Source organism: Passer montanus, unplaced genomic scaffold (genome assembly GCF_014805655.1).
Source record: "Passer montanus isolate IOZ18808 unplaced genomic scaffold, ASM1480565v1 scaffold15, whole genome shotgun sequence".
Lineage (NCBI taxonomy): Eukaryota > Metazoa > Chordata > Aves > Passeriformes > Passeridae > Passer > Passer montanus.
In genome coordinates this window covers 5,021,361-5,034,498 of record NW_024362051.1, presented here as the reverse complement: position 1 = coordinate 5,034,498, position 13,138 = coordinate 5,021,361, and the positions used below count along the sequence as shown (strand labels likewise).

The 13,138-nt window shown below is 40.9% G+C and overlaps 1 protein-coding gene across 3 annotated transcripts in view; it reads left to right on the top strand.

Annotated features, from left to right (window-relative positions):
- Positions 1-13,138, top strand: part of FSTL4 (follistatin like 4) — a 209,829-nt gene that overhangs the window by 59,583 nt on the left and 137,108 nt on the right. For all 3 annotated transcript variants that reach the window (XM_039701794.1, XM_039701795.1, XM_039701793.1), the window contains one exon: positions 5,746-5,994. In XM_039701794.1, the coding sequence (XP_039557728.1) occupies positions 5,746-5,994 (249 nt within the window). The remainder of the gene's footprint in view (positions 1-5,745; positions 5,995-13,138) is intronic.

Here is a 13,138-nt window from a genome sequence, read left to right as displayed (position 1 = left end):
CTATCAAAGATAAATTTAGATAAACATTTAATAAAGAGCAATTTTATTAATTACCTTTTCATCAGCTCTTTTGAGAAAAGAACAATCAGGAAAATTGTGCATAGTGAAGTTTCACGGCAAGGGTCTAAATATATATGGTCTAATACCTGTGTTGGTGTTTCTCCCTCAGTAATCTCTGTGTATGCTTTGCACAGTTTGGATCTTTTCATCTCTATGTGTCTTTTGTCTCTTTTTTCCTGTTAGTACCCTTGCAGACCACAATACTATCCAAAAATAATATTTGATTAAGCTTTTGATCTCACAGTGGTTAGATGGATTTGAAATGGGACAAAATTAGGCTAATCACACTAAGAATAGCATAGTTACTTCTGATTTTCAAATGCTTTTTCATGGTATGAGCTCCAGTGGTTTGCAGAGTTCTGACACATACAGAAAGTAGCGTTAATTCCCATTTTCAGATGTAAAAATTTATGTAGAACATTTTCTATAGTATTGAGTGCTTCCTTGGAGCTGTTTGCAGGGTAACTGCTTGCTCTTATTGAACTTCTGTTGAGCAATTACAATTTGTTTTTATTTGGTATTAAACTGCAGACACAGTTTCAGCAGTACCCTTCATTCTGGTGTCCTTGGTGCAACTATCTGTCACAACCCTCCTTTCCAGAGTCTATTTTCCATTTCTTTTGGGTCAGTTTTGTTTTTTAAGCTCTGTGAATCCTCCTGAAATAACATGACAATCTGGGAAGTCTTGCTATCTTTTGTTCTGCGGTGGCTGTCCGTATTATCCTGCCTTTTATTTCATGTAGAGCATCTAAACTGGTGAAAATTATTGATTTTCAGTCCTCCTCTTCAAAGGCTGGTGTGTCCCTCTCCATCTTGCTCCAAGATGTGCAGAAACACACAGAGTTATCACATGGATATTGAAAGAAAATAGTCTGTACCTATAGCAGATCATATGCTTGAAACACATCTTATTCTCTGTGTTATTCTCCAGGACAAGTCACCATTTTTGCTTTATAAAAATAAATAAATTATAGCAACATTAGGCCAGTAATGAAATTAGGCTAGACAATGAAATTGCTGTTGCCTTGCCCAGGTGATTTACCATGGCTTCTCTGCCTCTCCACTCTCAGTTCAGGCACACAATGAAAAACCCAGGAACTCTAAGAGAGCTCTGATAATAGAGACTATTATGAAATTCCTGCTTTGTTTCCTTTCTTATTGTATTGTGGCAATAAGCACATGTGCAGCACACAATTTGCTTGCTGATCATAACCCAGACTCTATATGTAACTCAACCTTGGTTGCTTCCAACTGTGAATTACTCAAGAATCTACTTAAAATGTGCTGGGTGAGGAAGGTTTAGGAAGCTGAGCTGCAGCATCTGACTTTGTGTCATTAGCAAAAGGGAGTTGTGGCAAGGGAGGTGCATGGGAAGTGTGTGGTTGTGTGTAATCTGTGTGTGAATGGATGAATGTAAATACACACTTGAACTATAAATCTGTGTCTATCACTGTAATAGAGGGTTGTACTTTATTTTTATTTTAATATAACATTTGCAAGGTGTGTCATGGCTTTGGAAGGACGTGGTATAGAAGCTTCCAGTTTCAGTCACATATAATTAAAGTTTCTAGTTTTAGCCCTAGCTCTGATGTAATGTCTAAACTTCTTCCTTCAGCAATAAACCTGGATACCCAGCTGCCTGCTGGATCTCACTGTTACTTGAGGGCAAACTTCCTTTTAACATATAAATGTAATAATTTACACTTCTGCTGTGTATAAGCCACTTTCTATGAGCAGTGGTATAACACAGATGTTTGGTTTTTGGGTTTGTTTTCTGCAGGGATTTGTTTTCTGCAGGGATTTGTCTGGTTGGTCCTGAGTGAAACCAGAGCTTGTCCTGAACCCAACCTTCCTTTGGGAGTTTTGAGGAAGTAAGGAATAGGATTATATTTGGGAGAGAAGGAAAAAAAAAAGACCCAACCTTCCTTTGGGAGTTTTGAGGAAGTAAGGAATAGGATTACATTTGGGAGAGAAGAAAAAAAAACAAACATGTGTGCCTTAGTCTGATCTCTGACACATTTAGTGGTGTGAAAAAGGTAGATGAGGTCCCTGTCTTTAAGAATTAATGCACAGTTAGACGATGTGCATTCTCCAGCGTGGCAGGAACATCTTAATTTCCTCATTAAAATCTTGCTTTGAGATGCAAGCAGCCCATTACGGAGCCTTATGAAATTCCTGAGCTCAGTTATTTTCTGCCTGCACCAAGTTCTTGTCAGTGTTCCACTGGAATTCCAAATTTCTCAGGGGCAACCAGGATCTAATTTGAGAAGTCAAGTGTGTTCTTGGGTGTGTGAGACTTCTCTGCCCATCCTTCTGGCCCTAATGCAATGTAACAACCTCAGACTCTAGCCATGGTGAGCACAGTTAATTAGTGTTGAAGTGTCTTGTTTTGCAAGATGGCAGAGTTTTTATCTATGTAAATTATTTTATTTGCAACTAATAAATTGAATAAATTATGCCTTTTCCATGCAGTACAGTAGGGCTCATAAATACTTTGTGCAGTTAGTTGGTAGTTTCACTTGATTATCTTTCCCGTTTCTGTTTGTAATAATCCTTGTAAGAGTGAGGAATTCAGTCACTTTTAATAGTTCCCAAAAAAGCACTGGAAGGCATGTTTCACAACTGTGAGCTGCACACCAGTGTCCTGCCTGTGGAATCCACCTTGGTGCAGTCAAGGAAAGCCCCTTTCCATGGTTCATGGTGCTGCTCCAGATGAATTAGTTACTTGGATAAGGACAACAGTGCTTGCCCAGTCAGTCATTTCCTTTCCTCCCCATTTGCTCTGCTCTGCTCTGTTTCACACCCTGTTGCTGTCCTTGCTGGGCAGGGGGTCCATTGGTACAGCTGAGTGAGCTTGTGGGGAGCTTTAGTTCTTCAAAGGATTATGCAAATAATAATTTAATGAAAGAGCTGCTGTCAACATTACAAGGTTCTGGCAAAGATAACTGATGTTAGCTCTGTGCCTGCAAGCACACAGATTTCAGAGTGGACTTGGACAAGGAGAAGCACATCAGGATTCCAGAATACTTGAGTATTTCCTTTCTGGCTGTTTGTGGGGTATATTTCTTATCCCCTTGCCAAACTAAGCTGTTTAACCAGGAGTTGTCCATATGGGAACACAGAGTAAATTAAACGCTGAACAAAATGTATAAGGCATAAATATAGCCAGGGTTTCTGGGTTTTTTCCGTAGTAACTGGGATAGATGGAGGAAAGATTAAATATTTTATATATTTTTATAAGCTGGTTCTTTAACAAATCTTTGGTGTATCTTAAAAAACTTAAAAATCGCATTCTAATAAAAATATTTGTCTTCAGTTATGCAAATTTTGTATTACAAATCAAAATACCAAAAATACTTGAGGCTCTTAAGAGGGTTTTTGCTGCTCTCAGGGCAGGGTGCAGCTGTCACCTGCTCAGATGTGACCTGGTGCATTAAATCAGAGCAGTACCTTGAATGAGGAGGCAGCAATAACCTTCAGTGAGATGCATAACACAGTCCTTGGCTGGTGCAAGCTCTGAGAGATCAATTTTTAGTGATCAAGGCAGCCCCCGAAGGTCTTTGCTGTAGTTGTACCTGAATTACATTTACACAGACAATAATAGCTGCTGAATCTTGATTTTTAAATAACTTTAATATCAACAATAATTTCCAAAACATGTCTTTTGAGGAACATTGTGATGGAAAAGTGCCTGTGCTGGTGCAGGTCCTGGCACTGAGAGGAGGAGGAAGAGGATGCTGGACCAGAGCTTCCTCAAGTCCTCATCCTTTGGGCTGCTCTGATTTACAGCAGGCACTGATAAATAATATGACCTTTACAGTGAGGTCTCCCTGAGGTCACAGAATTTGCATTTCTGAGGATAATCTGCAAAAATTCTGGAACAATTACTGAAGTAAAGAATACTCAGATACTCCTTTCATGAGCTGTACTTTTTGCACTGCTCAGAGATGCTTTGACCTTCTAGTTTATTACAAGTCAGGAAAAGTCAATATTTCTTAGCTTGCCAAGTTGGAGGAATTTTAATGAGTTATTGAGTCAAATAGGTAATCCTCCAATAACAGACTTTTTTCCCTTTCAGATTTACTGTGATAAAAACAAAGGCTTAATGGGGACCAGGAAAAATGGGTTTTGTTAGAAACTCTTGCTTGTCTCTGTGCACATGCTTTTAACCCCTTGACCACAAGCAGATGAAATGGAGCTTCAGCACTGGGACATTTTGTACTGGCATGAAATGCTGGGCAGGCTGGGGCTGTGTTGATGTTAGCAGGGAATTTAACATGATAAAATGAGATTGAAGTAGCTGGTACAGATGCTTCTCACATCTTTTTTGCATGTGATAAGGGGTTGGATGAAATCTGGTCTGTGCTCCTACGTTGAACTGTTTGGCTGCTGGAAAAATCTTGGAAGGGAAAAGCCTTGGGTGTACCTGAGAAGATGTTGTGGCTGCCCAGTTGCTGTAGGGTGTGTTCCACTGGGGGCTGCAGCCCATCTGGAGTAGTGCTTGCACTTGAGCATCCTCTGAGAGCTGGCACACCCCAAAACCTTTCCAAGAGCCAAACCTGCATGTGGTAAATGTAGAGAAAAGGGATTTCTTCCAAACCATCTTGCTGGTCCAGACTGAGTCTCTGGCTCTGAGGAGGACTGAGATTGGCTGTTGAAAGGCTGTGCAAGGCTGGCAGTGGGTTTTTGCACAAGGAGAGGTTTGATCCTGGTATAATTGTGCCTTTTGCAATTCCCCTTTGTAATGCTCAACTTCGTGAACTCCAGTTAGTATAGAATGATCTAATTTCCTGAAACTCTCTTCATTGAGTGTAATGCTAATTATTGCTCTGAGTAGTGGCTTGTTTGGAAGTGCCCTGTCCTGTGTGAATTTTAGTAATGTTCTCTGTAAGCTTTTGAGGAAACTTCATAAGCAGAAAATGTTATATCACAAAGGCAGCCCTTATCAAAGACCATAGTAATATTCAAAATATCATATCCAGTGAATTCTTAAAAGTAGTAGAAAGTTATTTTTCACTATATGTCATTACTCAGAGTGTAGGAATAGATACTGGTGTCCCTTTTATGATGACTAGTGTTTTCCCATTTCATTCCCTTCAGTGATATTCAGTAAATTCCTTTCAGTAATAGTCTTTCTTTGGGGTTATTTTTTCAAAAGCTCTCAACAGTTGTTTGTCTGAGCTTTCCTTGAAACCTGTGTGAATTTTAGCCTGGAGGATATTCTGCCTCTGGGTGGGAGCTTCCGGCTCCCAGGGTGAGAGCTGGACTCTAAATGTGCACAGGAGCTGAGTGCTGACACTTAGGGCACTTTGCTGAGTTCTGTGGCTGGAGCAGCGTGGGGTTTCAGAATTGCTTTCTGAATGTAACTCATGGTCAAAGTGTGGGCACTGAAATGCTCTCACTGGGTTTTATTCTCAGCTCTAGTTTTGTGAAGAGCTAAAAGAACAAAGGGTTATGTGTCCATCACTTTCCGATGAAGCACTTTGGCACAGGCTCAGTGTTGTGATAAGGGAGAGCTGGAGGTCTGGGAGTGCGGATCTGAGCACTCTTCAAGCTGCTGCTGTTCAAAGGGGAGCACTTTTTACCTCCAAACCCTTTGTTGCTCCTGTCAGGCTGTGCTGCTGCAGCAGCTGTGTGGCCTGCTGAGGTGGATGTGTCTTACGGAGGCGTTTTTGCTGTCCCCAGGGCTGCAGGGGCAGGAGGGGCTGCGGGCAGCCTGCGAGAGGAGGTTCTGCGGCCGGGGCAGCCGCTGCGTGCTCAACAGGGACACCCAGCAGCCCGAGTGCCGGTGTGTCGAGGACTGCAAGTCCAGCTACATGCCCGTCTGTGGATCTGATGGCAGGTTCTACGAAAATCACTGTCAGCTGCATCGAGCCTCGTGCCTGCAGAGGAAGAAGATCTACATTATCCACAGCAAGGACTGTTTCTTCAAAGGTAGGGCGTTGTTGAAAATTAATTCTTCTGTAGAGCTTTCATCACTCGTCGTAATCCTGGTAAATGGCTGAATGGTATGTTTTATTTCTAAGAGCTAAATTTTTCAGGGATGATTTATTCCAGGACAGCAGAGAACATACACAATGTTTTATGCAGCTATTAAGCCCCTGAATGCCATTGCCATGCAAAATGTAATCATACTGGGAACTGGTAAATAATTAACATCACTGTGTGCATTGTGTGCACAGTAGTTGTGCTGCTCAATACTTTCAGCTGCTAATGTAATAACTTTTTACAATCCAATTCATTTGAAAAGGCTTTGAACAAGACAAAGATGTTAAGAAAAAGTAGATGGTATAAACAAAAGTTTGTTGCAACACTGAGAAACGAAAACCTAGTTAGGCAAATGATACAGGCAAAAGAAAGGAGCTGCTTACATGAAAAAAGGAATGGGGACAGACTTTGAATAACTTTAAAGACCATTCTGGTTACCAGTGGGATGCATACATCTGGAGCTCTTTTACTGGTTCAGTAGCAAATTTCATTATCATCCTTGCACCAAAGCCAGTCCCAGATCTTTCCCATTAATATTTTGTATGCCATGTTCCATCCTGCCATCAAGGGAGACTGCAGGAGTATTAGCATGGGATAAAATGGCAGGGAATTGAAGAAGCTGTAAATTATTTTACTTCTAATGAGAGGCCTCATAAAAGGCCTCACTCGAGCATATCTTGAAAGCTCATTGTCAAATATGACTCTGTATACCTACAGGAAGTTTTGAGTGGGTTGTTGCAAATATATCCAGTGACATTTACACGATCAAATATGAAAATAATTCGTTTATCTTCAGCTCACTTAAGCCCCCAAGGAGGTTGGCTGTATACAGAGCTGTCCGTCCTGGGTTCTTTGCTAGCATGATGTTAGAAGAGACTATTTAAGAAACAGGAGCCCACTTGAAGAGGCTTATTAATATGTCCTTGTGATACCCTTTGAAGATAGAACAGCAGTGCCATTCTTGTGTCTTGGAGAAGACATTGTGTCTTTTTGTGACTAAAATTTTTCCCGTGGTATGTAGGCACTGCTTTGCAGTGCATAGCAAAGTCTCATTTGTTTTGAAGATCTGGCTGTGGAGAGGACAACACAGCTGGTCAGAGCATTGATTTGGTGAACACCCTGGGTTAGTTTGTCACAGGCAGCCTCTAAATTTACCAAAGCAAGTAATTAGGATCAATAGACCTTGCAGGAAGTAAATCATAGAAGGGGTCGCTCAAAGGCATATTTCAAGCTCATGAGTGTATCAAGGCAAAGAGGGATTTTTTGCTTGTCACATTGAAAAGGAGCATCTAAAAAGGGCACTTGTGCCTTGCTCCAGCTGCTCTGCTTCTGCCTCTGGGTAATCAAGTCAGATCAAGGTATGGATCAGGCTGGAAACAGTGTCCATCCCTGAGTAATGCAGGTGGACCTCTGCAGCATGAGAAACCTTGCAAAGAAAGAGAAACTCTTAATTTTAGAGATGCTCAGCAACCCCCACTCAGTTCAGGGGATTTTCTTCCCCTGACTACCAAAACCAGTCCTTGGGTTTTTCATTCTTGACATCACCCACCTTTTTATGACAGTGTGTCTGGCCTGGGTTTTTATTTGTTCCTTATCACGTATAGTGTTAAAGAAAATGAGTTCTTATTGCAGTAATCAGCCCCTGCAGTGGCTGTATTATGCCTAATGATAGAATGTCATGCTTGAATACTTCCCTGAACACACCATGAAATGATGTCAGAAAGTAGGAGTTTTGTGTCCCAGTTTAAAGTAACCCCCGAACTCTTGCCAGGGAGCACTGCTTAAATCTGCTTTTCAGCAGAATAACAGCTTTATGGAAGGGAAGAAAGAAACAAGCTCACTTCTCTTCCCACGTGAATAAATAAAAATGTACTTCACACCTCTGTCTGCAGAGATAACACACAGAAAAAAGTTTACCTTAAGTGGGGAATAATCCCACAGAATGGGACTCCATAGAAACACTTGACTTCAGCTCTTTTTTCTACCATGCAGTTCCTGAGTAACCTGTGTATTGCTCTGTTTATTGGTACTTTAGTCTCCTATTTCTAAACCAAGAATGATAGTGGTTTCTTTTAAATCAAAATTTTCCATCAGCAATTAAGGTACGGGTGTTTAAGCACCATTATAAGTGGAACATAAAATATAAGATTTTTGACTGGAGAAAAACCTTTAAAGTGCAAAATCACAGAATCCCAAAATGGCTTGGGTTGGAAGTGACCTTAGTGAGCCTCCTGTTCCAGCCCCATTGGTGTGGTCAGGGACACCTTGCACATGTTTTCTGTTTGCTTTCGATCAAGTAGATAATTTAATTATTTGGGTACAGTCAGACTGATGAGTGGGCTGCTTCATGGTTTTTTGTCCCTGTTGACTCGTTCAATTAAGATTTAAATTTCTGTGTAGAGATGAGGGACGCTGCAGGCTGGATGTGTGTGTGTGCTCTGCCAGTTTGCCCAGTTATCAGTGACAAACTGGATGGACTTAAGGCAAGACAGAGATCAAATATTCTGATTCTGCTTTGGCTGAGCTAGGCCTATCCACAGTAAACTGATAATAAAGCAAACAGCAGAGATTTGTTTTCTTTTGTGTATTTTGGGAAAGGATTTTTTGATCTTTTAGCATATTTTATCAGATGTGAAGTGCTTTGTAAATACCAGTGGATAGCAGATACTCCTGTGTGAGTAGAAACGTTTGTTTTCTGTAGCAGCAATGTATTAGGAAGAGCAGAAAGAATTTGTCCCTGGGAAAATGACTGATTTCTCCTTGGTCCAGCCTAGAATAAAATGGCTCCTTGAAATCTTCAGAGTCCAAAACATTGAGAAACTTGTGGAAATATGAATGAAGCAACGAGAGATCTCAGCAGAAGTGATCTCCCCAAGCTTTCTCCTTCAGCCTCTATTGCAGCTCAGTTCCCACATACACAAAACTATAAATGCAGTCCCTTTTCCTGAGCTGATAAAGGAAATAGGTGGGAAACTTCACTTGGGAGTTTGAAGTCACAAGGGAAATACTGTGAAGCAGAAGCCCTAAACTCAGAGATCTCAGGAGAAATGTCAATCCCACTCATAGCTGTTCACATGCTCCTTGATCTGATTGTCCTTCCTAGTGTGAAATGCAGTTTGGTTTTCCCACAGGAAAATGTTCTATTTAGGACTTTTCTACCATGTGGCAGATTTTTTTTCGTTTTCTGTGTTTTCACTATTTTGTGAGTTTCTGTAGTCATTTGATTGGGGTGTTGGTGATTTTTACTGGGTCAGAAAATACATAAATATAAAAGTGCTTTTACTGTGTGCTGAACTGGTGAGGAAAAAAGGGGTTTCTTTCCCCAAAAGCTCTCCCAAATACTTACCAAGACTGGAAAGATAGCTGTGCTCATAATGACAATTGTCCCACAGATGTCCAGAATGAGCACTTGGCCTGAAAATGTTCCTATTTGAATACATGCCTTGGATAATGAGGTTATGTCATTTTAACATAGTATTTTGCACTACAGTTTGCTTTTTCATAGTAGTCCCCTTTTTTCCCACTTATTTTTATTTTTCTTTCCTTTTGACTGTCTACACCCACTCTGTCTCTTCCCTCACTTTTCTCTTACTTTTTTTTGGCCAGAGATAGCTGTGCAGACACTGTTCAATAATTTTTCTTCCCTTACCTTCTCCCTTGCACCAGAAACATCAGAGCAATGCACTTCCCTAGCAGTTTGCATACATTAGAGAAATTCTGTTTAGAGATGTGCTTTTCCATTTTCAGGATTTAGGAGTCATTTTTCCCTTCCTTTCTTCTCTTCCTGCTTTTTTCTGCTTGATCAGCAATCTCAAAGCTCCTGTGCATCAGCCAAGCCCTTGCTGGAGGGAGGCAGCCATGTTTGCTTGCTTGAGCTCATTCCTTATTTTCTCTGGCTCTGACATCCTCTCTTTATCCAGGTGGATTGGGTTTTTTATAAAAAGCTCAGCTTTTCTTGCCAGCCTGTACTGCAGCTGGTCAGATTGAGTTTGTGCTCTGGCATGAATTCAATCCAACTTAGCTGACCAAATTCTTGAACTTTCTCTTATGTAAATGCACTATACCTGTGTTGACTACTTAATATATTTTTTTTTGTCCATTTGGTCCACTTGTACCAAAGCTCTAATTTTATGAAATCTGACAGAATTTTATGCAGAGACTGTATGCTGTAAAAGCATGTTCATATCTGGTATTCCAATCCCATTTTCTTCCTTCCTTCCTTCTCTGCTGAAATGTCAATATTAATTTTTCAATAATTTTGCCCCATTGCTTTAAATATGTCTTTTTTTTTCCTTTTAAGCAACTATCTGGCAGTAATTTTCCTCCTTGTACAAGGTCGTTTCTTGTCCCATAATAAATCATAATTTTGTACATATTTTGTACAGAATTTTAAAAGAAATCTCTGTGGAACACCGCCTGCCTTTCTCCTTTCTGTTACACACACACAGTCCCACTGTTTGGTTTGAGCCTTACACTGTCGCTCAGAACAATATTTCATGCCATTAATTTATATATAAAGTTTCTGGATGTACATGCCTGTGTGCAGGGTTGCTGTGCATGTGCCCAGGTGTGAGTGTTTGCACATTGACAGGGCCAGAATAATGTCTTCTCTCAGGACATCTGTGCACAGGTAGTGTGGCAGAGGATGGAACCTGGATCTGCATGGAGAGAGAATGAGAAGCAAAGGGCACAGCTGACACCAGATGTGCAGCTGATGTAAGGAGATGGCTTTCCCTTGGAGATGGGTTGAGTGCTGGGACAGCCTGCCCAGGTTCCCTCCCCATCTCTGGGACCTTTCAGAACCAGGCTGGGAACAGCCCTGAGCAACTTAGTCTGACCTGCACTAAATGTTTTGATAGAAGTTCTTCCAGCCCATATCATCCCATAATCTTATGATTTCATGACCTTAGGTAATGGCATCTTTCATTTTCAACCACTCTTATCTTTCTTCCAGTTCTCAAAAAGATTTTTTCTAATTAAGGAAAATGATAATCTTCTGCATGTTGACAGAAAATTTTCTATGCTTGAGTGTAAATAAATTACAAACCTGGGAAAAAAACCAAACAAGCAGCTGATAACTTGTATCACTGCAGTAATCTCAAATACATATGAATTCAGCCTCGGGTGGTGGTGGTTTATTTCCTCTGTACTTTATTTGTTGTCCATGTGTTAGTTCTGTGCTTTGTTACTTCCAGAAGTAATTTGTTCTACGGAATAGCATTTCAAAACATCTCTGGGAAGGTGTTGAATGTTTTGCTCATTATGTGCTTGCAGAACAGGCAGACCCGCTCCATTGCTGGTTTGCAGACTGGAAGGAAATCTGCTCCATTTAACACTCTCTGTCTTTCCAGCTGGAAGAATTCTGAGTGTGAACTAATGGCACTTTTCCCAGCTGGCAATTAATATTTGCCGGTTTAACTTTGCAGCAGTGCTGCCAGACTGCTCCGGCGGCAGCGAGCTGGGAAGGGCGGCTGGGAGGAAGGCAATTAATCCCTGCTGGAGGAGGCTGGGGGCTTTCACATGGAGGTCAGGCCTCTAATGATCATTTCAGTGTCCAGTGTAAACATATTAGGAGTTTAAAGTGTTATAAAGAGAGATAAGTGCTATATAAAATGAAGGAATGTATTTGCTGTCAGTAGAGCCGATGCAGTTCTTAATAAACTGAATTCCAGAGGGATTCCTTTCTATTCCCACACTGCCTTTTCAGCTCCCTCCACTTAGTCTTTTGGGGAGGGATCAATTTTACCTGGCTTTTCAGGCTGACTGCTCTTAAATGTGATTTATAGCTTTACACCTAATAAACAGACTGCATCAATCTTTGGGGTAAATTATGGAAATTCCATTGATTTGTGTGTGGATATGAACAAGGGACTGCTAGTCTGCTCCTAGCTTTGGTAATAGAAATTTTCTAGGAATAGGTTTAAGATCTTGAAAAGTATTTTCCATTTTAAGAGAAAATTGAATGCTTACATTCCTGAAATTCATGGAAGGGAAATCTTGGCTAACAGTCAGTTGTGAAACTCCCTGGTATAGGTGGGCTTCACTGGAAATTAAATGCCAATAACAAGAGTGGAGAAAGTCTAGGCATAAGAAAAAGAATTAAAAATAGCAGAGATCCTAAAGAAGTCTAACAAAAAGAAATCTTTAATTACATATTAGTAATAGAGAATCTTTGCTGGGGACCTCATGGCCATAATGGGAATCCCACAGGTGGGAGGGAAAGTGGGACTGGAATACTGCAATGGACACTGAATTTGACATGGTCACTCAAAAGATGAATTATGCCCACTGGAACTCCTCACAGCAGGGCAATTACCTGCTTTTGCTTGGCCAAAAATAAAAATCTGTTTCCCTGGTGCAGGGACTCTGCACAGACCAGTGACAGATTTTAGTTCCAGTCAGTAAAGCCGAAATGGAGGAACACACACCATGGGTGAGGCTAATGGAAAAAGTGGTGTTATCTCATGTGATCCCTACCCAGCATTCTTGGTGTTTTTATAGCTCCAATTTGAGGCAATAGCCATTTGGGCAGTGCAGGAGTAACTGTGATGTGTCTTTTTATTTTTTAAATATGAAATTGTAACATTTGCCTAGAGCAGTCATGACCGTGACCCCCATGAGCAGTTTTATTTGGTGGCTGTTATCTGATCTTATTTAGGGCCCAGTCTATTAATCTTCTCCAGTTGCCAGTCTTGATGTGTATGGCCATAATATCTCCCATAAAACCAAAAAGCTTCATATGATGTATCAGCAAGTGAACACAGCAATTAAAGGATATTTCAGCAGTGGTGTTGACATATTGAAAAAGAAAAGTGAGAATTAATCTTTCTAATTTGTTTCCCCCTTTGTAACTGAGGATGTACTGGTTGAACTGGAGTCACAGAAACCCATGGTTAATGGAATGGGCAGCTGGAGGACCATGCCAGCACCCAGCCCTGTGTAGCCATCCCTGCCCTCCATGAATGTAAAGCATGAGAGGAACTGCTTACATGTTGAAAATAGAAAAACTCAGCCTAAGTCTCCATGGTGTGGAGGAAATCAATACTGGCATGAGGTGGTCTCAGTTTCAAGCACCCCAAGTTTCAGCTCC